General features: G+C 48.3%; 1 protein-coding gene and 1 long non-coding RNA gene across 11 annotated transcripts; one reads left to right on the top strand and one right to left on the bottom strand.

Moving 5' to 3' along the window:
* Positions 1-19: 19 nt before the first annotated feature.
* Positions 20-26,592, top strand: cep290 (centrosomal protein 290). 10 transcript variants are annotated; one of them, XM_068312554.1, is made up of 54 exons: positions 230-689; positions 945-1,022; positions 1,225-1,291; positions 1,393-1,439; positions 1,853-1,993; positions 2,541-2,594; positions 2,713-2,733; positions 3,370-3,516; positions 3,788-3,970; positions 4,165-4,251; positions 4,400-4,522; positions 4,973-4,993; positions 5,090-5,213; positions 7,110-7,282; positions 7,436-7,598; positions 7,725-7,825; positions 7,906-7,972; positions 8,953-9,062; positions 9,554-9,629; positions 9,826-9,953; positions 10,175-10,339; positions 10,436-10,585; positions 10,663-10,778; positions 10,862-10,964; positions 11,757-11,987; positions 12,094-12,267; positions 12,356-12,467; positions 12,654-12,859; positions 13,048-13,199; positions 13,997-14,108; positions 14,190-14,645; positions 14,720-14,884; positions 16,486-16,590; positions 16,679-16,810; positions 16,885-17,151; positions 17,349-17,456; positions 17,624-17,823; positions 19,063-19,276; positions 19,491-19,628; positions 19,710-19,931; positions 20,010-20,114; positions 20,195-20,337; positions 20,421-20,576; positions 20,711-20,834; positions 21,041-21,727; positions 21,931-22,065; positions 23,979-24,065; positions 24,214-24,378; positions 24,456-24,578; positions 24,762-24,931; positions 25,116-25,257; positions 25,595-25,668; positions 25,742-25,821; positions 26,009-26,592. In XM_068312554.1, the coding sequence occupies exons 1-54, from the start codon at positions 585-587 to the stop codon at positions 26,251-26,253; spliced, it is 7,980 nt and encodes a 2,659-aa protein (XP_068168655.1). In that variant the 5' UTR covers positions 230-584; the 3' UTR covers positions 26,254-26,592. The 10 variants fall into 10 exon arrangements, 7 of the variants coding, with proteins under 7 accessions (XP_068168655.1, XP_068168658.1, XP_068168657.1 ...); XM_068312557.1 differs by lacking the exon at positions 4,973-4,993 and having other exon boundaries at positions 232-689; XM_068312556.1 differs by lacking the exon at positions 2,713-2,733 and having other exon boundaries at positions 232-689.
* On the bottom strand, positions 5,223-24,888 carry LOC137593655 (uncharacterized). The gene is made up of 4 exons (XR_011035152.1): positions 24,752-24,888; positions 24,140-24,347; positions 5,793-5,844; positions 5,223-5,594 (listed from the first exon to the last, which is right to left on the bottom strand). It is a non-coding gene; the product is annotated as an uncharacterized lncRNA (long non-coding RNA).
* Positions 26,593-26,612: the final 20 nt, after the last annotated feature.

The raw sequence follows: 26,612 nt of genomic DNA on the forward strand, positions 1-26,612 counted from the left end.
AAATAAGGGTTGTAATATTTTCTGATACTAAAATATCCGATACATCTGTACGGTTTATTAATATTCCTGCTGCGTCACACAGTCGTGTCATTTAGCGTTAAAGTCTTGCGGACTATTTGAATCCGCTGGCAGCGGCTGTTGTTTTTAGCATTAGCCTAGCAACCGGAGCACCGCGGGACTGAATGAGGATGATGCTAACCGTCCTGCTAACTTATTGTTGTGATTAACGTTTAATATTAACAGACAGTGGCTTGATCTTTTCTTTGAATTAATATCTGAGAACAAGAAAACCTGATTCTGGTCCAAGAATTTGTTGTAGCAGTGTGGGTAGTAACGTAAAGCTGGTTAATTATTGATTAGTAACCGGGATCTAGTGAATGCTAAACTGATTTTAATACAGAACTCATGTTGAATGTACAAATAATGTTAGTATCTATCAGCAGGACGATGTTTGGCTTCATACCTTAAATAAGTGAACTAACCAGCTAACACATCCTTTATCTGGTTAACAGATTGACTGATACTTTATTGACCCTATTTATTTACTTCCTGGACAAGTGTTTTTATTTACTGCCATCACCAAAATGCCTGCTGCTCTAAAGTGGGATAAAGTGATGAGGATTGATCCAGAAAACCTCCATTCCTACACAAAAAACCAACTGGAAGAGATGGTCAGCATGTTCATATCGGTAATGGTCCACACATCTGTTGTTGACACACAGACACTGGTGCTGGCTAATGGCTGAACCCACCAGACCGACACTGATGGCCGGACAGCTGATCGATCGATCAGGTCATCAGAAGACTCATCTCTCATTTAGACCTGGGCTGTCACACAGTAGCCTGACCTCCATGTGTTCTGATATTTATGCTTTAATGTTATTGTAATAATGAACGACCTTTCATGCTCCAGTTTTTCATATTAAGCCATATTTTGTGTGCAGACAGAAGAATGGGAGGTGAATGATAAAACCCCAGAGAGCGTTACACAAATCCTGCGAGTGTTTCAGACCCTGTTGAAGGTATTCCATCTTATTATTCTAATATCTCCCACACAACGTCTTTCAGGACCTGTCAGCAAACTGTAAAATATTCTTACATTCTTATTCAGTTTATAATTCACGTTATTTACCTGGATTCTATTTTTGGGCTTTATGCCACTCTCAATTTATGTAATATATTTATCACTTTACACACGGGTGTCTTCTCCCCCCCCCACGTCAGATCAAGGATCTGGACCTCCGTGCTACAGAGAAAGCAATTGAGGAACTTGTTCATAACAATGAAACCGGTTAGTGCACAGACAGACTTGAACATGTACAAAACTGAATACTTTATAAATGTAGTATAATAAAAGTACCTTTTACATTGTTTATTTCTCCTGTGATGTAGAAAACGAGCACTCCACCAAGATATTGAGGGGGGAACATAAAAATAAGGTAACCCTACACGTTGTATGCCTGTTTACTTGTGTTTTACTACTTTATATTGAATGCTGATTAACTACCAGAACCATTACATACGTGAGGGAACTACAGGACTGTGTCTGACACGAGAGAAAGCTTTACTTCCAAATCTTACAGCCAATCGTAGGAGGGGATTTGTTGAGGTTTCCACAGAATGGCAGCACCTAAGAAGATTATAGCTAATCTCTGGAGCGCTCACGGCCGCTACTCCTCGTTTCATTTTGATTATTATTTAAGTATTTTAAGGTTTGTACCCTCAAAGTACAGCTTGTAGAGTACATTCTTCAACAGCTGGTAATGTGGGTGTATGTGTACCATGTACAAGTGAACGGCTGAGCTCATTGGAGACTAAGGGGTGTTAATCGGTCGTGTTTCTGCCTCTCCAGGCTCAGAGCTCCGGCACCGGGCCAGACACATGGTTTCTGAGAGACGACATCCGGCAGCTTGAGACCCAGCTGGAGCAGAAGGAGAAGGAGTTGACTCAGTTAAAGAGGGAAATGGGCAAAGAGAGGAAAACAGCTGAGCAGGTACAAACACATTACCCATAGCTGCCACCCAAGGAACACACACCTGTGGGTCAGTGTGGAGGCCGAGGTGCCCAAAGACATCAGTTCATTTGTGCTCAAGCTTTTTAACTTTGTGCATCCTATTGTTGACAATTTTCTTGATTTGTGATGTAATTTAAGAAAACCCCACCTTTGGTGAAGCACCAACAAACAGAAAAGTGTTTTTTTTTCTTTACAGAGCCAAGGCTCTATGAAAAACACAAGTAACGATAGTGAAAACAGTTAATTCTTATCATTGTAATCATTAGTCAGTAGTGAAACAATCCACATTTACATTTTTTTCATCTACTGTAATTCTGTCCCTGTTTTCTACATTTCTGAACTCGTGTTTCTAACAGTCGTTTGCACCGATCCTGATCTGATTCTGTTCACTTTCCACAGATACAGTAATAAAGTTATACAGTTATCCACAGGAGCGGGTGTCCGTTTGTATTAGCTGAGCATCGGGTGTTGTTACAGCTACACTTTACTGATTCTCTAAAGTTAATATTTTGCTTTCTTTTCTTAGTTGCTCATGAGGGCAGAGGAGGCCGAGGATGAGGTCAAGAGTCTGAAAAGAAAAGTAAGTCACAGGAAACTCTTCAGATCGTTCCTTTTTCATCGTCATCTTCATTCTGTTCTGCTATCCTGTCATTAGCTTCAATCTCTAAAATTCCTCTCCTCCTGTTCCATTTGGACAGATAAAAAAAATTCAGAAGAAGGTAAGAAATAAAGGCGAAAAGTAACATTAGATATTTGGGTATTAAAGCTAAGCAGTAGTTTGATAATGATTGTTGTACATTTGAAACCTTTTTCTATAGATTGAACCTGTAGTGCTGTAGAATTTCTGCTTTGCTTTTTGCCACATTTGCCTCTAAACTTTATGAAAAGTTAAGTCAGACAGCAGGGACAGTCAGACAGGGAGACAGGGAGAGTTTGAAGACAGGAACAAACAGATATACCCAGATAACATTCAAGGCAGAGGTAGGCAGGGATATAATTCCCTGTTTTTGGACTCTGTTAGATATTAACCTTAGTGTGGCTGATATCTAATTAAAATGTCAAAAAATAAAAAAAGTAATAAACAGTTCAGCAAATGCCAAGGTGATGCCTCCAAGACAGATCGTTTCCTTAAACGGACAGTTTAAAAGCTTGAATTGTGAATTTGACCGTTGTATCAGACGAGTAGTGGGAGGCTTGAATGAGAGCTTTGAGAAATTACTGAAGGAAGTTGGTCATTGGTAATAGCAGTGTAACAGGTTAGATGTGTAGTTCGTGTGTAGATTAGTGTTTGACCCCAGGACATTGGTTCCAGATCATGTTGTGAACCAGCGTGTCCCCTTCCTGCACCACCACAGAACGAGCAGCTCCAGCAGGATGTGGACTTCTACCGCGGAGAGCTGGACCGCAAAGAGTTGCTCCCCTCCAAAGACGAGAGCGCCGAGACCCAGAGGAAGCTGAACGCGGCCAATCGCCAGCTCTACCAGTGCTTAGATGACCTCCAGGTACTGGTCCTGAGAGCCTCCACACGTGTCCATCAGTGTGTTACTGGAGCCAAAATCAAAAACCATTTTCTAGATTTTGTGGACTTACCTCGCATGAGGTGCTTTTTGACCTTGAGGGAATTTTAGCGATGCAGGTCGGGTTCACGCCGTAACCAAATAAAGTCTGTTTGATGCCAACAACATCAGTGCTGCTTCAGAACCCGTATCGTTAAAGGTTTCACTGCCGCCATTTATGGCCTTCATTATCTTCCCCTGCTCTTACGTCCATTAGCGAGCTGAGGATGAAAACTTGCATCTGAAGACAGAGAATGAACAGATGCAGAAAAGCATGGAAGAGTCGGTGAAGGAGATGGAGAAGATGACAGATGAGTACAACAAGATGAAGATCGCTGTTCAGCAGACGGACGCCGTGATGGACCAGCTCAGGAGAGAGAGGGATCACGCAGAGATTAAAGTACACACACTCCTCAAGCAACCCCAAATTCCTTCTTTCCTCCTAACATCTGTGGTCGTTGTGAAATTAATTTTCTTTGAGTCACATGACGCCGTTTGTTATTGACTTACACTTCATCATGAACTGCTTTCTCACCATGAAAGGTTGCAGCGCTGGAGCCGTGATTCATGAGGTTCTCTGTGTTGAATGTGCAGGTCAGAGAGTTAACAGATAAGATTTACAGCACTGAAGAGAACGACCCCATCATGGCAGCAGTCAATGCCACGGTGGAGGAGTGGAAGGTAAGCGTGTTTTCCTTCTTCACCTGAACAAACTGAGGCGTGTTTTCCTCCTGATGAACCCAGACACCTTTCCATGGAGTTTGCTTTGACTCGGTCAGAATCACCACCAGCGCTTCATTGTGTTAACACCATCTCTTCTCACACGCAGAGAGTGCTTTCCGGGAAGGACGATGAGCTCGTCGTGTACCAGCAGATGATCCGTGAGCTCAGGGACAAGCTGCGCTCGGCCCAGTTGGACTTGGACAAAAGCAACATCCTGGCCTTGCAGCAGGTCGGTGCGAACCCAGCAGGGAATCAGTCCGCCTGTCCTCCTCACACACGACTGTCTAAACCTCTAAGGCACATTAAATGAACCACACAATGCATTAACCAAACCTTCCTCTGTGGAGGTTCTCCCGATGGGATCCTCTTGTGTTTTCAAACGCCTCACGTTGTGTTACTGATGGATTTAGCTGTAACCGCAGGTCCGTCCATGTGGTCTGGGCCCTGAGGTAGGCGCGCTCTGAACGTGACGTCAGTAGGTGATGTCTCAATATGTCACAGTGGGTGATGGAGGAGCATTCTGGTGAAGCCACACCAGGCCTCTCATATATTATTAGAGTGGGGGGGTGCTGAGTTACGTCTCATCTTTCCATTCAATCTGTGGTTTTTCCTACTTTCTGCTCCACCGTGTCATTTTGTCTGCCTGCTCTCCCTTCCATCTGTCGCTTCACTGGTCCAGGTCATACGTGAGCTTTGTAACGTAAGTTCCTTCTGTCTTGCTCCTCGGTTCCTGCTGTTGGTCCTGATAACAGGTCCTACCTGTGAACTCCTCTTTTGTTTCTGTGATGCCCTGAAGGCCGTCCAGGAGAGAGACCATCAGATCAGGATGCTGAGCGAGCAGGTGGAGCAGTACACCAGTGAGATGGGGAAGCACACGGTGCTCATCGAGGGCCTGAAGACGTCCTCCAGTAAAGACCAAGGTGGGGGCTTTCATGTCTTTTACAAGCGCTATCATAGCTGCAAAAATCACCCCCTAAATAATCCATCAAACGACTGTCAGCAGCAAATACACCCTGGATTATCATCAATGTCATCAGAGCATTAAGCACACCGGTTTTGGTTTCACGACCCACAATGCTCCACGGGTCACTTTTATTGCAACAGGCTCCTGTAGCAATAAAGCTGTTGGAGGCTGAGGGCAGCCCGACCATATCTCATGTTGATGGAGCCGTGAACCCTGGAAGGTGGACCCTCCGGTCGTCCGGCTCCCCATCTGCTTTCCCTTCATCACCTCAGTGTGACAGCTGATGACGGGGGCGGCGACCTTCGACCCTCACGCAGTCGTTTGGACCCAGTTCTCACTGGGAGACACAAAAACATGTGAAATGAAGATAACACGTATTTATCTGGGTTCCTTTACTTTCAGGCTTTGCGTGAACAGCTAGAGTGTGTTATGTTAATATAACAAAAAACAGTTTCAACTCTTGGAACAATTAAAAATGTCTCAAATGAATTAAAAAGCTGAACTTAAATGATCAAAATAGCAAACAAACAAACACCTGAACCGTCGTCTGTATCTTGGGCTTTCGGAGCATGTAGCAGCGCCTTGACCTGAATTTAAAGGAATACATTTAAAAAAGGGCATTGTATAACTGAACAATGAAAAATGAATGTTTAAAATATATCTGCATAAATATTTTATTTCTCTGCTTAATGGGACTTCTGCTCCTACCGGCTTTCAACGAGTGTGACGACTAAAAATAATATTTTATTTTATTTTCATGTTTCAGTATCACAATTATCTCCTAATTCACTACTACAATGAAAAAAAATTAACTAACACGATTATACTACAAATGCTTCCTTTTTCTACTATTAACACCTGGATTGTCCGGCTGTGTGTGCAGATTGTCCTGAAGCCCATGCCATGTTGTTCATATTATTGTTCACAGCTGACAGGTCTGACTAGACAGGAAGTGAAGCATCAATTCTCCAATCAGGGCTCGAAATTGCGCCCATTTTGGTCGCATTTGCGCCCAAATTTTCATCAGTGTGACTATTAAATATATTTGGGAGCACCGGTGCGACTAGGGGGAAAATCTGGTTCCACTTTTTTTTCTGTGAGACGGCGCTCCTGCAGTCCTGCCAGGAACCAATGAGAGCACAGCTGCGGCTGCTCTCCTGGGGGAGGGAGAGAGGAGGAACGGAGATGGACGGAGCGTCTCTATCGCTCCATCACTGCCTTGTTTTTGGGGGGGTGCTCCTGAAGTCTTTGCTGGTGCTACTAACTTCTACATTTGGGAGCACCAGTGCTACCAAGAAAAAAAGTTCATTTCCAGCCCTGCCACTTGAATCATGTCTGCGTTAAAATGTCTTTGTGTTTGTTCTCCACCTTCCTCTATCCTGTCAGAACTGCAGCTTGTCGTTTTGCTGCTTTAGGGTCCCACAGGACCTGCTGGGCTCAGATGATTTCATGAGTGGAAACCAATTTGCTATGTTCTAAATGAGGAAGGAGGCTTTAGACAACAGAAAACTCAGCGTTCCTTCATGGATGCAGTTGTGTGACCTCACTGGGTTCCTCCTCAGTGTGACCTCTGAGGGTCAGGGGTAACAGAAAGGAGTCACTGAACTCCACTAACCATCAAAACCTCACCTTACCCCCCATCACTTATTATTATTTATTATTTTGGCGGCTGTTTAAAACAGCTCCCATAATCCCTTACAGAGCCCCCTTATCAAAAACCATTTATTTTTTATTTAAATACACGTTGAATTAAGTTAATCACTTCTTGTTTTCATGATAATTGTGACATCCTGTAATCACCTGATCAATACTTCTGATTTAAAGTGATGGTGTTCTTTCTCGTCCTCTCCAGTCCTGCCGGTGGCGGTGCAGCAGAGGAAGCTGGAGGAGCTGAAGGCCAGGCTGGAGGCGGCAGAGGTCCGAGCAGAGGAGGCAGAGAAGGTCGGCCGGCTGGCAGAAAGTCACGCAGAGGACAAAGACAGAGCGCTGATCGAGGCCACCATCAGGCTGAGCCAGTACGAGGCTGTAAGTCCCGCCTCTTCCTGTCTGCCTTCACATGTCTCACAACAAAGATGGAATTCATTACGATGGAAGTCCTCAGGAGAAATTGGTTTCCTCATAATGATGACTGTGAGGTGGTCAACAAGCAAACACCCCTCGCTGTGTTTCTGCTTGCAGGGCACTTATGGGCTGGAAGCAGCCATTAAGGAGATCAAAGAGTGCAAAAATCAACTGGGAGTGAAGGACCGAGAGGCAGAAGCCATGACCAAAGACATCAACCAGCTTGAAATGAGAATCAATGACCTCCTGGACGAAAACGAGGATTTCCGAGAAAAACTCGGTTGGGCTTTTTTCTGGATGTTACTGCTTCCATCTCAGTATATTTAGACGACACTCAGTGACCTGGAGCCATGACATTCATTTCACTTGTGGTTATTTTTGTCTCCATGGTGACCCCCCCCTAAAGGTCTGGAACCCAGGCAGGAAGTGGATCTGACAGAGTTCAGACGGGTCAAAGATGTCCAACAGCGCCAGTACAAAGCAGAAAACCAAGTCCTCACCAAAGAGGTGAGGGGCGTCCTCATGGGGGGGTCGCGACCTCTGTGTTGTGTGAGCACCTTTCACGTCACATGGTGATTTCCTTACAGATCGAACGGCTGGAAGAAGAGAGGCTGGAGCTGAAGAAACAGATCAGACACATGGCCAAAGAGAGAGGTGACACAAACGCAGTCAGTGGGTTCTCCCCAGAGCTCAAACGTCTCTTCAGGACGCTTCGTCTCTCTGTCTGATTTGTTTGTCCACTGATAAATCCTATTTGCGGTGTTGTGATTGGCCGGCAGGCGACACATGAGAGGCTAAACCTTTCACTCAGATAGATACTACTGGATCTGGAGCTGACACATTTGCAGCCAGATCCACACTCCATTAGTTACTCCATGTAACTTTACAGTTACTCCATGTAACTGTAATGTGGGGCTGAAATGTAAAACATTCAGACGCAGAAACATGTCCTACCTCTAGTTACGTCCCGTGAAGCGGTGATGTGTTGTCAGTGTCCATCCGTCCACCAAATGTCTCCACAACCGTCCAGATAGAAGATGAAACCAAAAGCACATGACTCAGGCAGCAAAGGGGATGGAAATGAGATGATGACCTTGACCTGGAGAAAACTAGGTCAAGGTCAAATTTCAACTTTTTTGGTTGGCAGTCATGTGACACCGTACTCACATTCTATTGGCTGACAGCATCCTAAAGTGCTCTACATCTCGGACTTCCTTGACACACAAAAGTGCTTCAAACAGTCTATCAGTGTTTTAAAGGTGATACAGATAGAGGGTGGTTTAATATCAGGATGGGGGGGTTCAGAAACATTTACATTACCCTAAATAATAAGATAGTTTGTCGTTCCTGGAACGCGTTAACCACGAGGAACGACGTTGCACTTTTATACCTCTTTAGCTACGCGTCTCTGAACCTGATGAGATACAATCACAAAACAAAAAGCAACATTTTCATGAAGCCAGAGGCACAAAGATGTGTAGGTCAGGGTCAAATGTTGAGTTCAGGGGTGTCGCGGGACGTTGTAGTCTCTGACTGCCTTGTTTCTTTTATTTACGTGTCTGTGCTATGGACAGAAGCTGAACTAACATTCCTTGGCTCTTAATTTAGTCTCTCATGCCCCTCTGTGTTCACAGGGATCCCAAAGTCCAGCTTCTTACTGGAGGAGGACGTTGGACCGAGCAGAACCAGACCGTCGTCATTAAAAGAGAGCAACACTCGTCAAGACGAAGTCGTCCGACTCAAAGTAGGCTTGTGGCTTCCTTTCTTTTCTCTGAGAGAGGAGAAAAATCTCATCAGTTTGGAATTAAGCATGACGTGTTGGTGTTCTCATAATTTGGCATGGCTTACCTCGAGACTGTCTGCTGATAGGAGTCATTCCCAAAACAAGAAAGCGAGCGGCTCAAGATTTAGTGACACTTGAAGGAAGAAGTACAGATTGTTGTTTTCAGTCGTTGAAGTAAGAAATCACTTTTTAGGATTGATTTTTAAGGACTGTTTAAAACCATTTTAGTGAGGATTTGATCATCTGTCCTCTGAGAGATGTGGGACCTGACTTACTGAACATGTTGGAGTAAAACAAAAGGGTCAGCGCTGACCCTGAAAACCTAGCGATGATCAGTGATTAGCATCAAACCGTCTGATCTGAAATGTTGATTTGCTTCACGGTGGCTTTGAGATGAAGATCTCTTCTGTTTATTTTTGGGCACCCTGATCTGACGTGACCTTTTCTCCTAGAACGAGTACCTGGAACAAGAACTGAGCAAAAAAGAAAGAGAGCTGGAATTAAACAAGACCCAGTTTCAGCTCAGATGTAAGTACTGCTGCTTCAGGCCCTGCAGACGGAGACATTAAAGAATGATGATGATGCTGAACTCTGCCCCCCATGTGTGACTCCACGTGTTTCATCATTGTTGGGGTGTTTTCCTCCACGGTCGGGTGTTTGTGTTGTGAAACATCGTATGTCTGAAGGCCACGTTTCAGCCGTTTCCTCCTTTGCTTTAATGCAGTGGATGAGCTGCTGAAGGTGAAACGGGACCTGGAGGCGGCGCTGAAGGACGTCCTGCGAGCCGTGAGGACCAATCAGACGATTCCCTCTGCTTCCATCAGTATCCCTGGTCTGGAAACGCTGGTCGATGTGAGTGTGTCCTGTTCCTCTGAGTCCACAGGGTTCAGGTGGGATCACCACTGGAGTTAGCACACTTACCTGCACCGCTTGTGAACGCTGTCCTGAACACAATAGACACACCCACTGTTGTTTGTCTGCGTTCCGTCGGTTGACAGTTTGTCACCTAGCAACGTGATGATCAACAAATGCGCTGAGCGACTTGACAGGAGATGTGCTGGTCGTCCACTCAGGCTGTGGGTGTGGAGGACACGAGTGGGCGTTCGGAGCCGGGGGGGGACGTCTGGTCGCAGGTCCACCAGCTGCTGGGCAGGAACGAGGAGCTGAGGCAGGAGCTGAAGACGTCCCGGGAGGAAGCGGCCAGCAGCCTCAGTCAGCTGGCCAGAGCTGAACAAAAGGTGCGTTTCCCACAGACGTCCTGAGACGCTCGACGCGTTTCTACGTAGCTTCTGATGAGGTGATGACACCTGGTTTGTGTCTCCTCCATCTTTCAGATGAGCCACATGGAGGGTGAGCTGCAGCGGCTGAGGAAGGCGGGCGGCGGAGGCGTCGTCCTCCGGCCGCTAACGCTGCCTGACGGCCTGGAGCCCAGCAGCATCGACGTGATTTGTTCTCTGGACGAGTACGCCATTCGACTTCTGCAGGTCAGCGTCACGTCCTCCCCAGACCCGCAAGAAGACATCTGTGGGTCGGTAATGTCTCAAACGCTTCCATTCAACAGGAGCTCAAAAACAAAGAGGACAAAAACCAGAAACTCTTAAGAACGCTGGAAGAATACAAAGAGAAGTTTTCTGTCGTCAGCCACCAGCAGGGCCTCCTCTACAAACAGTACCTGAGGTGGGTTCACAGCAAAGTTCCTCTCCGTTCCTGGCTAACGTTAAACCTGAAGTGTTCAGAATGTCCCCCTGTGTTTTTCCCAGTGAGAAGGCCGAGTGGCAGAAGAGCAAAGAGACGTTCACGGACCTGCAGAACAAGCTGGAGGAGCAGAAGCAGGTGGACGCCGTGAAAATCAAAGAGTTCATTGTGAGTCCGATGAACACAGTTCACTTCAACCAGCCAGGAGTCACCGTTGATTTAAAGCTGCTTCAGACTGAGGCCCAACATTAGCCCTCTCTCTCCCCTTTCAAAACAAGGCGGTCAGAGACAGCAACGTCCCGCGACACCCCTGAACTCAACATTTTACCCTGACGTACTCATAATCGTCGCAGCAATGAATTCTTTAATAGTACTATTGAGTATGACATTGACCTAGTTTTCTAAAGGTGAAGGTCTTCATCACACGTTTGTGCCTCTGGCTTCCTGAAAATGTTGCTTTTTATTTTGTGACTATATCTCATCAGGTTTCAGAGATGTGTACCTAAAAAGGCGTAAAAGTGCAAATTTGACCTTGACCTAGTTTTTTGAGGTCAACGTTGTGACCTAATTTTCATCCCCTTTCCTCCCTGAATATAACTCCTTTTGTTTCATCTTTCTATCTCATCTGGTTCCTGACATATGTGCAAAAAAATGTACAAAAGTTGAACTTTGACCTTGACCTAGTTTTCTCAAGGTCAAGGTCATCATCTCATCTTCCTCCCCTTTGCTGCCTGAGTCATGTGCTTTTTGTTTCATCGTTCTGTCTGAACGGTTGTGGAGATGTTTGGTGGACTAACGGACGGACACACCAACACTGACATGACATCACTGCTTCATGGGATGTAATTAGAGTGCTTTTGATTTTCGTTTGATGGACTCCATTAGTTCCTTAAACATTTTTATTGTGACTCACATTTATGTACTTAATGTCTCTTATTCTGTGATACTTCACCCCCCCAGGAGCTCCTTGACACCCTCCACAAAGACCCAGATGAGGTCAGGAGTCAGCTGGGCGAGGCTTTGCGGAAGCTGACGGTGCTGAAGGTGAACGAGCAGAAGCTGACTCGGCGCTACAGCAACCTGCTGGAGCGCGAGCAGCACCTCCTCAAGGAGAACAGCAGGCTGAGGGAAGAGAGCGTCCACATGCAGGCCTCCGTCACCCAGAGGATGGGATACCTGCAGAGATACAAGGTACAGAACGCCGGAGCAGCACCCAGACGGCCACTGTCAGCGCAGCCCGGCGGCGCCCGGCGCCAGACGTGTCCCTGACAACCGCTGCTGTTGGGTCTGTCTGCAGGAAATGGCTGCGTACAAAACGGCGGCGCTGCAGAAGGCGCTGGACGACAGCGTGCCGGCAGTGGAGCTGGAGAAGGCTAACCGGCAGTACACCGAGCTAACGGCTAAGTACAGAGACATGCTGCAGAGGGACAGCCGTCTGATCCAGAGAACCACCAACCTGGAGCATCTGGAGGTAACCTCCACATGTTCTCATCCGGTCTGAAGGGAACAGCTTCACTGGGTTCAAATGAACCACTGCCTCATGTCTTTATCACCCCTAGAGTGAGAACGAGTGTCTCCGGGAGCAAATCTCTGCCATGAACAAAGAGCTGGAGATCACAAAGGAGAAGCTGAACACCTTGGAGCAGGCGTGGGACGGCGTCGGTGCCAGCGGTATCAAATTCCTCCTCTGTCAGCCAAAACGGGATTTCTTTCATTTGATTCTCAGCACATAACACCAGACCAGTTGGGGAAACTGATCTGGTGTTATTCTCTATCTCTCAGTTTTCATCTGCTACCGTTTTTCTAACCCCACATTAATGTCAGCTTGTCTTTAAACGTTAAATTTCTCCCTACCAGGAGGTGAAAATGTCATGGCAAAGGCAGACAAGGCGCTGGTGAACAACGAGATGGTGTCTGTGGCCAGGAGGATCACCACGCTGGAGATGAAGGAGCTGAACGAGAGGCAGAGAGCCGAACACGCCCAGAAAATGTATGAACAAATAAGGAACTCCTTGAGGCATGTGGAGGAACGGAACACAGAGCTGGAGTCCAAGTTTGCAGAGGTTTGAGCCAAACAAAACACACCCAAGTTGTTTTCCATCTCATACTCGAGACTTTGTGTCCTTTGCAATAAATTGTGCATTTGAGAGACAGTGTTAGGGGCCACCGGGGGCACCTGGCACATATTTCAATCTTGCCCTTTGAGACAGAGTTGATTGCCAGAAGTCCTGATGGAGGTTTTCTTTCTCAGCTGACCAAGATAAACGTGGAGACCCAGCGGGTGGAGCGGGAGCTGAGAGATAACCTGGCCCACAGTGTCAGCAAAGCCCTGAGCGACGCCGACAGGAACAGGATCGCAGAGCTGGAGAAGGCCGAGGCCGAGCTGCGCATCGAGGTTTCAAAGTATGTCAGAGAAACAACGTCTGAACTCAAAGAGAACAAACGACTTTCATTATCTACTCTGCAATAGGTGGTAAAATATGAATCCACAGCATGAAGTAAGACAGAGTAGAATGTAGAATATAGTAGAATGTGACGGTGTTTGGGGTATGAATTAATAGTGATCCCTCGTTCCTCGCTGTTAATGCGTTCCAGGAGCCACACACGATTTAACAAATTTCATGACAGAACGGCAAACTATCTTATTATTTAGGGTAATTTAAACGTTTCTGAACCCCCCCATACTGATATTAAACCACCTTCTATCTGTATTACCTTTAAAACACTCTGATAGACTGTTTAAAGAACTTTTGTGTCTCACGGAAGTCTGAGACTCACAGAACGTAGAACAATTCCTGATGCCGTCAGCCAATAGAATGTGCGTATGGTATCACATGACTGCCGACCAAAAATCAGCGATGAGCTGAAGTATTTGAAACGGCAGGAAGCTACTGCTCTCTATATAGCTTATTTAGAGGATAACAGATATTACTGCTGGAGAGTCTTCTTTTCTTCCCATGGGCGTGTCCCGTTAGGGCGTGTCCCGTTAGGGCGTGTCCCATTAGGGCGTGTCCCGTTAGGGCGTGTCCCGTTAGGGCGTGTCCCGTTAGGGGTCGCCACAGCGTGTCGTCTTCTTCCATAATATCCAATCATCTTCATCCTCCTCCCCAACACCAGCTGGCCTCACGTCTTCCTCTCTACATCCATCCTCTCCTCCACTCCTCTCCTTCATGAACACACTGGTCTGTGTTCTCCTGCAGGCTTCAGGAGGTGTCTGATGTGGCCATGATGCAGACCTCTGCTCTCCACGCCAGACATCAGGCCAAAGACAAAGAGGTTGAAGCTTTGAGGAGACAACTGTTGGACTACCAGGTACCCTGAACTTCCTGTGACCCCTGCCGTCCCACCGGCGGGTTGAACACGTGTGTTCACTGCTCCGTGTCTCTCTGTCAGTCGCAGTCGGACGAGAAGGCCCTCATAGCGAAGCTCCACCAGCACGTCGTGGCCCTGCAGCTCAGCGAATCGGCCGCGGCGGCCAAGCTGCAGGCAGCCACCGCCCACATCCATCAGCTGGAGGCCTACAAGCTGCGTGCCGACCAGCGGCTGGACGCCAGCCACGACACCCTCTTCCTCGCCCGCCAGGAGGCCAGGAACCGTTCCAAGCACCTGCGCCAGACCATCCAGGCCCTACGCAGGCAGTTCGCTGGAGCGCTGCCCCTCCCCCAGCAGGAGAAGTTCTCCGTGACCCTGGTGAGCCTCCAGGAGGACCGGGCCAAAGCCCAGCAGGAGAAGAAGAAGGTTGAGGAGGAGAGGAGGAGGGCGGAGGCTCGGACGGAGGAGCTGGAGCTGAGACTGAAGGGCCTGGAGGAGCTCATCTCCACGCTGAAGGACGTGAAAGGGGCCCAGAAGGTAATTCAGTAGATGTCCATCTTCTGATCTTGTTGATTCGCGTTCCTCATGAGCCGTAACGTCACGCCCGACAGGTGAGCGAGTGGCACAAGAGGATGGAGGACGCTCGTCTGCAGGAGCTGAGGAAAGGCAGGGAGCTGGTGGTCCAGAGGGAGGAGGTCAGGTACCTGAAGAACCTGGTGAAGGAGCAGGAGCAGAACATCTGCTCGCTGGAGAAGGAGCTGGTGCAGCACAACATGGTGAGAGGAACCACACGCGTGCTGAGATGGTCCAAACTGCAGCTTCACAGTCAAAGTCAGGCTTAGAGTGTTACAGAAACAACCTGCTCTCAGGTGCACACAGCTCTGAACAGTTCACCGGGTCATGTGACACCTGGATGCTCCGCGGTTGGACAGGAAGTTGTATTTCTTGGGAGGTGGGATTGTCTAAAGGTGGATTTCTGCCCTCCGGTCTCCGGATTGTTCCAACTTCCTAGTTCTCCAAACAGCTCCCTCCGCTAGGATGGGTATCTGTTGTCATGACGACCTGTGTCACTCTGGATCTCCATGTTCTCCTTAAACACTCCCCTGGGGAACGCCGTCTTGATCACAAACTAACTGAATCCTAACCCTAACCTGTACCGTCCTATTACACCAAAGAAAAAAACCTTCCTTCAATCAAAAGTTCTCCTCTTCCTCCTGCTTCAACCTGACCAAACTGTACGTTCCATAGTTTAAGCTAACACTGATGTCAGAGCGACGAGTGGAGCAGAACAGGGATCTCAGGATTTATTTCCCCGGTTTTAAATTTGGGATTATCAGTGTTTCCACTCGGATTCCAGACATGATCCATGAGAGCAAAGTGTTTAAACAGCTGCTCCGTTACCTGAAGGCCCTTCATTACCATGACTACCTGTGAGCTCTGCCCTCATCCTCTTGCCGTTGTCTCTTTTTAAGGCCTTTGCTAACAGATCTACAGTCTCTGTGATTTATCGTCTCCATAGATATGAGCAGCAGGACTTACATATCCCAGACATTACGAACTGAATTCCAGACTTTCTTTGAGGTCTCTGGTCCCTGATGACTGCTGGATCGCTCCACCTATAGATTCTACTTGTTTTTTACAACCCTTCAAGTTTCTCATATTCAGCTGCGTACGTCTCCATCAGAAGCTTCTTATCCAGGTTTCCACTGCTTCCAGTGGACACTCCCCTTCCTGGTTTACCAGTCACTCCACACCTCCATCACTCCACACCTCCGTCACTCCACACCTCCATCTACCTCTATCTCTACACATTCTTCTGTCTCACCTTCTGTCCATCTGCACTGAAGTCCCTTCCTATGAAGACCAGCACAGCCCCTCCCGTCCTATCCTACTTTTCTTTCACAATCACACCCTCAAGCTCCAAAATCAAATTTGGCTTCAACCAACTCCCTTGAATGCAAACAATTCCTAGTTTATCTCTGTGTTCCGTTCTTCTGGACTGCTCTCGGGTTCCCGGCTGTTTGCATTCCATTAAAAACTGTACAGCATGATGAAGAGGACAGTCTTCATCTCAATCCGTCTCTGATGGTCATGTGTTCATCTGGTCCCGGCAGCAGCTCCTGCTGTGTTTCAGGGACTGACAGGAGAAACCAGGACCCCCACTGACCTCCATGACCCCTGTCCTGAAACCAGTCCCCCCCGGTTTCACAGTCGCTTTAGGTTACATCTGCTCTCAGTCCTCCAGGACTTCCTGTTCCCCCCCTCACAGAAACCATTGCGTCGGCCATAGGGACTTTGATCTGTGTCACATGTAAGAATGTAAACATACATAAATGTGGAGGTAATGCAGGAGATCCGTTCCTTGTTACACCTCCAGCTTCAGGACGAACGTCAGCTTGCGTGGGACCAGCGGGAGGTGGAGCTGGAGCGCCAGCTGGACCAATACGAAAAGCACCAGAGTGAAATTCTGAGCACTGAGAAGGTCAGTGGCAGCTGTCAGCTGATCTCCAACACGTCACCCGTTTTAAAGTGAACCTGAGTGAATGTTTCATGTTATTACCTATTTCCAGGACAACGGCTCGGACTCCCTTCCAGACCCCACCCTGCCTCTCTCTCATCAGCTGGAATTTGCCTTGGGTAAAATCAGAGAGCATCTCCGCACCATCGCTGACACACAGGCCACCTGCAAGTGTTTGGATGAGGTACAGACGTCAGCACACAGTCGTCCTGAGGACGTTGGTATTGTGAAGTGATGAGACTCTGATCGTGTGTGCAGAGGCTGAAGGAGAGAGAAGCAGCTCTGTGGAAGGCAGAGCAGAACATCGTGTCCAGGGACAAAGTGATAAACGAGCTGCGCCTCCGGCTCCCGGCCGCCGCCGACAGAGAACGCCTGTTAGCTGAGCTTCCCCAACAAGAGGAGCACTCAGACTACCAGTCTGCCCTCAAGCTGGCCCACCAGAACATCAGGGACCTCCAGAGCCGCCTCGACAAGAAGGAGGAGGTGCTGAAGAAGTATCAGCACCGGCTGGCTCAAGCCACTCAGGTAGCGTGGCATCAGGACACGCCCTGATTACCAACGCAGCAGAGGTCTCAGATTAGCGTTTGATCAGGGATAAGTCCGTCACTGGGGGTCTGGGTTCAGGAACCCGGTGGGGTCATTGGTGTGGGGGGAGAGGCAGTAAAGCTTTCAGAGGAGAAACTTTCCCCTTGTTTCTCTTAACAACACCGGTTCATTTCCAGGACCAAGAACAACTGATAGCGAGACACCAGGATGAGCTGGGAGTCCTGCACCAGAAGCTGAACCTGCAAACGGACACGTCCCTGGACCGCTTTAAACAGACAGCAATGGTACAAACACCAGACCGGGGTGCAAATATACATATATACTGTATATATTCATGAGTTCATGGCCCTAAAACTAAAACATTTAAACCAGTTTGGTTTATGAACCTAATGGAAATAAACTCCATCGCTGTTTGTCTGCTGTGTCTCATGCAACCTCCTCCCTCTGACAGCAACTGATGAAGAAGCCCACCGTCCAGGTGACAACCCCCAGGCACCTGGAGCGGCTGGCAGAGCTGGAGGAGACGGTGGCTGAGCAGGACGTGTCGCTCTCCTCCGTCACGGACAAGCTGAGCCTGACCACCGCCGAGCTGGCGAGACAGAGGGCGTCCACGGAGGCAGAGGCAAAGAAACACGCTGACAACATCTTAAGGTACGTCTGATGCTTCATTAAAGCAGTCCCGTAGAGTCACAGACCTCTACCTGTAGACCCGTAGAGTCACAGACCTCTACCTGTAGACCCGTAGAGTCACAGACCTCTACCTGTAGACCCGTAGAGGCCTGTGACTCTACGGGTCTGAAGTTAGTAAGTCTGGGATGTAAACGATAGGAGTCTATCCTGTTAGTTGGGGAACATCGCTCAGAAGCTGTCAGGTTCTTTTATTTCTACACACAACCACTAAGTACTGACATGTTTCTTTTTACTGTTCAGGGAGTTTTGACAGTTTGACATCTTACATTTCCCCAGGCAGCCAGAACAGAACCTTAAAAACGTCTCGTTTACAGGTCTGTTCTCTTTAGCTCCCTGGTGGAGTACTTCTACCACCAGAGAGCTAAAGAGAAAGCTTTCAGACAATTCTTGAGGGTCAAATCACAATAAAATGGAACATTTGTTTCACAAATTTCCCCACTGTGGGACAATAAAGGATTATTATTATTATTATTATTATTACTATGTGTCCAAACTCATTCCATAGGAGAAGATCTCAGCGCTGTAACCGTTAGCACATCACTGCTTCATGCTAACAGAGATAAACGCATAAACTGTCATTAAAGGACAGTAGAGTCCTTTAATGACACTACTGTCTCAAATATGACTTTTATTGGTTTTAAGATTTCACAACAACAAGCCCCTTGTTCCCACTTGAGTGAAAACACAGACAGACACACACACACACACACACACACACACACACACAGATTTATTAACACAAAGTGAAATGTTTTCTGTTCTCCATGTGGAAGAAGTGAACATTTCCCTCAGTCCAAACAGCATCAGGGAAGCTTTATGGTTTTAGCAGCGCTGCCGACAGGCAGACGATAGTATGGATGTTACAGAACATACATGTGTCTCACACACAGCCTCCAGTGATGTAGAAAAGTTATGTTCCTGAAACTTGGCTCAGCTGACGAAAAAAGATGTGGTTGTTAAAATAATCTTCCAGGAGACCCTCTTCACCGAACACGAGCCCACTGGAACCCCTGACTGACGGATGGAATTTGATGGAAAAAGAGTTCCTAATTGGCAAACTGTGTTTTGCATTAGGGAGGGCCAGCCCCCCTTTCAAAAGTAATAACGCTTCTTGGGAGTTGTTTTTATTCTAGTCGTGGCTTTATGCTGCAAGAAGCGAAATGAAATGTCCTCTTTAAATAACGAGACGTCGCTCTGCAGGCTGGAGGAGCATCACGCCGCCCGGCTGAAGGCTCTGACCGGAGAGACCGAGGACCAGCGGAGCCAGATGGCCCAGATGGAGAAGGAGATCAGCCGCCTCCACACCGAGCTGGCGGCGCAGAAGGAGGCCAACGTGCGCTCCCCCAGCAATACCATGAAGAACCTGGTGGAACGGCTGAAGGCGCAGCTCACGCAGAAGGAGAAGCAGCTGAAGGTTGGTCCAGTTCACGGCCGCCCGCCGCGCATTCTGACAATACGGAAATGTCATCAGGTTTAAGGACTAAACCGCATTAAGTGTTTTTTCATGTTGAATGTTCAGCCAAGTTGTGGTTTCCGGCACATGTAGAAAACACATATGGATGCCAAGTCCCAGCGTGAAGGAAGAAGTGGAATAACAGTGCGTTACGCCGTACCCCGTGTCTCTGCAGGCACTCAGTAAAGCTCTGCTGTCGCTGCGAGCAGAGATGACGTCTGCAGCCGAGCAGCAGGTCATCGCCGCCGCCGCGCAGAGAGAGGAGGCGCTCAATGTGCAGACGCTGGTGGACAGACACACCAGAGACCTGAAGGTGGCGCCGCAAACCTGCGTCTGTATGTCACACAGTAACTGGCTCAGCATGGAAGCTGGAATCACCTGACCTTCTCCACAGGTGCGCGTCCAGGAGCTGAATACAGAACTCCAAGCAGCGAAGGAGTCCGCCAGAGCGGCGAGGGGCCGCGAGAACGCCTTGAAAGAGGAAATGGAGGCCTTGAACCAGGAAGTGAAGAGGAACGAAAAATCCCAGAGGCGCCTTCAGGCTGAGAAGGAGACACGAGAGCAGGAGGTCCAGGAGCTGAAGCAGCAGATCAGGAGGCACAGCAGCGCCCTGCAGGTGAGTGGAGTGTGATCAGCCCCATGATCGTGATCTCTGACCCCGTACTGCAGGAAGCGTTCTGTCTCTCTGTATTAGAACCAATCAGATGGGAGGGGGCCAACGATGGACAGCCTTCAGAAGAAGATCCGGAGGTTGGAGTCCGACCTGGAGAGAAGAGCAGAGAAGAGCGACCACGGGAAGGTCTGGCCAGCGGCGTGGTCACTGGCGTTAGACGGTTTACTGCGGGGGTTTTATCGGTGATGGCAGCTCTCTGTCCACAGACAAAAGACGAACTGGTGCGCTGGGAGGAGGGGAAGAGGTGGCAGGCCAGGATGGAGAAGATGAAGACCTCCCTGAGTCAGAAGGAACGAGAGAACGAATACGTGTCCAAGCAGCTGAGCTCTCTGAAGGAGCTGTATGCCAGGTGGGTGACGTTTGTTAGACACAACGAGGGCTGGTCGTCGGACGACGTCAGACATCTTCAGGCTTTTCATTATTGGTTTTCAGGCTGGAACAAGAGAAAACTGTCCTGCTGAAGAAGCTGAAGGCACGAGGTGTGACCGCCGATCAGGTGGTGGGGGTGAGGAACACGCAGATGGAGACGGAGATGGAGGAGCTGAGGAGGAAGAACTCCGACCTGGAGAAGGAGATCGTCACCATCAGGTATTGATTCAACACCGACTCCACTGAGGGGGAACACTCCTCAGTGTTCACCCTCAAAGCCAGAGTCATCAGATGTTGAACCTGTCCAGCCTGTCGACCCCTTTAGAGTCCATCCTGATGTTCTGACCTCCCAGACAGCAGGTGGCGCTGCCTCGTGATGAAGCGGTAGAGAGTCTGAACCTGAGGAACCGCTACCTGGAGGAGAGGCTGCAGGCCGTGGAGAGCCAGCTGGCCAGGGAGTCTCCATCCAGACCCTCCGTGAGTGCAGGATGATTAACATACAGTCATATGTGGTTCAACAGGAAGTCTGGGCTCTCAGTGAAGTGAGTTTTATCCTGCGGACGAGTCTCACCCCCCCAGCAGGCGGTGCTCTGAGTAGATGTTGGCTTTCCTCTCACCTTCGTTCCTCACTGATCTGTTTGTCACCTCCTCCTCTGGATTCCTTGGGTCTCGTACTTGTGAAGGGAGACCGCTCCGCCGCCACCATCAGAAGGGTTTCAGACGTGTCTGATGTGCAGGAGGTTCCATGTGAAGGGAAAGCAGACCCCCACCCTGAAACCGGGGTTGGCTCCAGGGTCCCCGAAGCCGCCGGAGACCCGATCGATGGATCTGAGGCAACTCAAGCCGCTTCTGTCAGAGTGGAGGATGTCCACCGTGAAGAAGAGCAGCCAAGTCCTGATGCTGAGAAGGTCGACACGCGTGTGACCGGAGAAGATGTTCCAGAAGAAGCAGATGTTCCAGAAGAAGCAGATGTTCCAGAAGAGACAGATGTTCCAGAAGAGACAGATGTTCCAGAAGAGGCAGATGTTCCAGAAGAGGCAATTGTTCCAGAAGCTTCAGGGGGCGACTCAGAGGACACAGGGACCACCAGAGGAAGCGATCCATCCAGACTGGATGATGATCCAGCAGACAGTGGACGGTGTGAGGGAGCAGAGGGAACTGTTCAGGTGGATCAGGACACGCAGCATCGCTCTGTGGGGACCGAGGAGCAGGTGGATCAGGACCAAGAAGCTGCTGAGACTTCAGCCCAGGTGAGGGACGAGGACCATCCAGGACCAGAGGAGGGCACCGTGCTCCGTAGACCCCCAGAGGGCCCCGGGCTCCACAACAGAGCCTGGAAACGGGGCAGCAGATTTGTGAGATGCGTGAAGGTACCTCAGGCTCCTCCCCTAGCCCCCCCCCCAGGTGAAGTGGTAGCGCCGCGTCGCTGTAGATGAGTCAGCAGGAAGTGGCGTGTTAGATGTCTGTACGCTCCCTTAGCGGTCTCACATCCCTCTAAGCTGTCCAGATCCTGTCTTCTAGATCTTCTGTCCCATCTAATCTGTGGTGCCCCCCCCCCTCTCTCTCCTCGCAGACATCAGGACGAGGCACAGGGACCCCCTCCCAGCCAGATCCGGACCTGCAGAAGGAAAACCTCCGGCTGGCCTCAGAGAACCTGGAGCTGCGGGTCCAGCTGGAGCTGAACAACAGAGATCTACCCAGACTGAAGGTCTGCAGTCATCCAGGGAGGGGGGCAGGGAGGTGGGGGGTTTAAGAGCAGATTGACACTGTGGAAAATGTCAAGTTTATATGTAAAGGGGTTTACTGGTTGTTTTAGAGGTTTACTGCTGCAGAACTACGGTCGGTGTTCTCGTTTGCGTGCCTTCTTGCGTCTCTGACACACATTTTTTGACAGAGACACGATCATCAGACGCAAGCTTTCAATATTTACAATAAAAAAATATTGATGCTACGTTTTTCCGTGATACAATATTGGGGGAAAAAATGCACTTCCGTTCAACAGAACTATTCATAATTTATCCAATTCTCTACTTAAATTTCCGAACCTTAAAATTGCCATTATGTCACCAGACTCACCTGCGTGGTTCGGCCTTAATCGACCAAACAGCAACACGTCAGCTGGTTTTACATGCAGTGAGACAGGAGCTAGACTACGGTTCCGTTGGGTTTGTCTGTCTGTTAAAGCGCTCTGAAACGTCTGCTGATGGGATTAAGAGATAGACTGATAAAACTGATTGATTGATTATCACCGTGCCACTGAAAAAGGTGCAAAAGTTGGAAAGAAGTAACAATGAATGAAAAACAATCAAATATTAATGAAGAAACAGAGACAGGTATTACAGGTATTACTACAGGTGTTACTACAGGTATTACTACAGGTGTTACTACAGGTATTACTACAGATATTACTACAGGTATTACTACAGATATTACTACAGGTATTACTACAGGTGTTACTACAGGTGTTACTACAGGTATTACTACAGGTGTTACTACAGGTATTACTACAGGTGTTACTACAGGTATTACTACAGATATTACTACAGATATTACTACAGGTATTACTACAGGTATTAAGGATATTACTACAGATATTACTACAGATGTTACTACAGATGTTACTACACATATTACTACAGATGTTACTACAGATGTAACTACAGCCATTACTACAGATATTACTACGGATATTAGTAAGGATATTACTACAGGTATTACTAAAGATATTAGTACAGGTATTACTACAGGTATTACTACAGATGTTACTACAGGTATTACTACAGATATTACTACGGATATTAGTAAGGATATTACTACAGGTATTACTACAGATATTAGTACAGGTATTACTACAGGTATTACTACAGATGTTACTACAGATGTTACTACAGATATTACTACAGATGTTACTACAGACATTACTACAGACATTACAACCATTACTACAGATACTACTACAGATACTACTGCAGATATTACTACAGATATTACTGCAGATATTACTGCAGATATTACTACAGATATTACTACAGACATTACTACAACCATTACTACAGATACTACTACAGATACTACTGCAGATATTACTACAGATATTACTTCAGATATTACTAAATGTGTGTGAAGGTTCTGTCAGCTTGCTTCAGTCTCCACAGGAGAAAATATGAATTAAAGGAAAAGAAAACAACTGAGTGAAAATAAAAAAACTATTCAATCTTTATTAAACTTTTTTTTTCAAGAATGACTACCAGGAATTAACATTTTGATAAAAATATTTAATTTTAGAAAACTACTGAGTGAAAAGTAAAAATAAAAACTATTGCATCTTTATTTCTAAAACTGTTTTTTAAATGACTACCAGTCTTTAACATTTTGATAAAACTAATATATAATTTTACTCTTTTTTATTTTTACTTAAACAGTTACGACGTTATTAATAAAAACATTAAAATCAACAGTTTTAGTTTTTATATTGTACTGTTGACTAAACTCAATCCTTGCGTCGCTTCTACGGTATATTCTGTTACTTTGGGATGCACACATTTTTCTTGTAGCGCATCCCAGGATGCACTGCTTTCTGGAGGTAACATGAACTCTGTAATGTTTGGATTTTCTTCACAGAATCAAGTTTCAGACCTGAAGGAAATGTGCAGCGCCTTGAAAAAGGACAAGGCAGAGGTGGAGGAGAAGCTGGCCCACATACGTGGAGTAAGTGGCTTTAAACACACCAATAACGTTCTAAATAACAATTAACGCTAAAGATGAGTTGGAAACAGTCTAACCTGCTCTTAGAAAGGAGGAGAAGCGGTTTCAGGCAGCAGCTGACTCGTCTGAGCTTTGCTGCTTGGTTCTTCAGGCTGGTTCCAGCGGGAAGTCGGTCCCGGAGCTGGAGAAGACCATCAGGCTGATGACGAAGGTGGTGGAGAGGCTGCAGAGGGAAAACCGCAGCCTGAGGAGTTCCAACGCGCCGGCAGTCCAAGACAGAGTTTCCTGCTTGGAACAAGAAAACCTGAAGCTGACGGTGGTGGATCACAGCTGATCAGAGCTTTATTGTTGGATCTGGTTTATTCCTGATTAACTTTTTCTTTTTTTTCATAGACTGAGTATGAAAACCTCAGGCGTCAAACTGAAGCTGAGCTGAGATCCAAAATGGAGTCCAAAACTAAAGCGATGGAGAAACTGGTGATGGAAAACAAGCGTCTGCGCAGAGACATCAAGAGGGTAACGTTTACATCTGATGTGTGAAACTCCCACAAGTCCCTTTGTTCTCCTGTTAATGATCTAATCCCAACGCTACCATTCAGGCATGTGCTTCCTTCTGATTGGCTGCCCTACTGCTCTGGTTTCTTTAAATAGTGATGATAAAATGCTCTGATGTTTACCTGTGATCTCACCTGGCGACAGGAAGTGGAATCCTCAGAGAGGCAGCGACTGGCCAGGACGAGTCTGGAGGCGACCAATGACAAGCTGGAAGCAGAGCTGGACGACACCAAACGCAGGCTCCGAGAGGCTCTGGACACGCCCACCAGCGAGGGCGGGGCCAGTAAGACCGCCAAGACGTCTGTGGTGACGAGGTCAGCAGTTCTTATCCCCTGTCAGGCTCTTCCAGGAGGGTGTGGTCAATTCTATAAAAGGGAGCGTGCTATCGGCTGTCAGGAGCCAGTAGGGGGCGGTAGGAGCCGGTAGGAGCTGGTAGGAGCCGTTAGGGCCACACCTGCAGGTCTCTGAGTCACCAGCTGGACGTCCTCCCGTCTGCAGGATGTTTGAGAACAAGCTGCAGGAGTTGGAGAAGGAGCTGAACCAGAAGACGTCTGTTCTGTCGGAGGTCAGGCAGCAGCTGAGGGAGGCCGGCGCTCGCGAGGAGCGCGCTCAGAGACGCGTGCGTCAGCTGGAGGACAAGGTACAGCTCGCCGTCCACTGATTGGACGACACGCCACCGCCATAAGTACGGGCTCGTCTGCTTTGACTCGCATACCGACGTCAGCCGTGTCCCGTTCCTGATCGTACGGGTCAACATGGCGTCGATCACTTCAGTCTGGTGTCGACGCTCACGTGTTGGTGTGACGGCTGACGTGTTGGTGTGACGGCTGACGTGTTGGTGTGACGGCTGACGTGTTGGTGTGTCGGCTGACGTGTTGGTGTGACGGCTGACGTGTTGGTGTGACGGCTGACGTGTTGGTGTGACGGCTGACGTGTTGGTGTGACGGCTGACGTGTTCAGGGCTTCTTCCTCCTCAGGTGGAGGCGCTCAAACAGTCTCCCGCCGCGGCAGAGACAAGCGAAGGACTCGGCAGAGAGCTCCAGGCAGCGAGGTTTGTTCCTCTGATCACGAGAAGAAAATCTGAACCAGCATTGAATCAATAATCAATAATCACTGCTGAACAGGCTGGTGAACGAGCTGCAGGAGACCAACGCGGAGCTGAGACGACGGCTGGACGAGCGCCGTCAGGCGTCTTCTGGACCAGGTCAGACCTCCCTCACTCCAGAACCCCCTGAGCCCCTGAGCCCCCAGAGCCCCTGAACCCCCAGAGCCCCTGAGCCCCCAGAGCCCCTGAGCCCCCAGAGCCCCTGAACCCCCAGAGCCCCTGAACCCCCAGAGCCCCTGAACCCCCAGAGCCCCTGCAATCACGTTCTGTCGTCTGGTGTTTTCAGAGCGGGGGCAGCCAGAAGAGCTTCTGCATGAAGCCCAGACGGAGAAGGCGGAGCTCCAAGCCGAGGTGGAGAGGTTGAGGAAGGAGCTGGAGACCTTTGACCCTGCCTTCTTTGACGAGCTGGAGGACCTGAAGTACAACTACAACTCAGAGCTGAAGAAGAACTTCCTGCTGGAGGAGCGTCTGAAGGCGGCGTGCGAGCAGCTTGGAGAGGAGCCGGACGTCCCCGGCGGCTCCAGTAGTTAACTCAGGCTCCACCTGTCCAGGTGTTTTCTCTGTAGACCTCAGTACACGTCTGGGTCTGATGAAGCAGCGTCCAATCGTGAGTCCAGAACCGCTGACCCGGATGTCAGAACCAGATCTGACCCAGTGATCACCAGTGGCTGTGGAGACCATCGCTACGCAAGTCAGGTGTTTATTTTTAAAGGTAAAACCACCAGAGCTCCGCCCCCCCGCTGTCGGTCTGGACTCAGGGGGGGTCCAGATCTCACAGCCCAACCTGACGGAACATTAGGAGCTCCTCAACACGCCAACTTTTCTCTTTAAAGAAATATTGATTTGTAATATCAAGTAGAAAAATCTGTTTATCCATTTGTGCAATAAAA

Source organism: Antennarius striatus, chromosome 4 (genome assembly GCF_040054535.1).
Source record: "Antennarius striatus isolate MH-2024 chromosome 4, ASM4005453v1, whole genome shotgun sequence".
NCBI lineage: Eukaryota > Metazoa > Chordata > Actinopteri > Lophiiformes > Antennariidae > Antennarius > Antennarius striatus.

Bases quoted from the DNA above. Each gene is read 5' to 3' on its own strand.
- cep290 (XM_068312554.1), top strand. From the start codon at position 585: ATGCCTGCTGCTCTAAAGTGGGATAAAGTGATGAGGATTGATCCAGAA. The intron at 2,734-3,369 runs GTAAGAAATAAA...GCACCACCACAG, and splicing joins TAAAAAAAATTCAGAAGAAG to AACGAGCAGCTCCAGCAGGA. The intron at 10,340-10,435 runs GTGCGTTTCCCA...TCCATCTTTCAG, and splicing joins TGGCCAGAGCTGAACAAAAG to ATGAGCCACATGGAGGGTGA.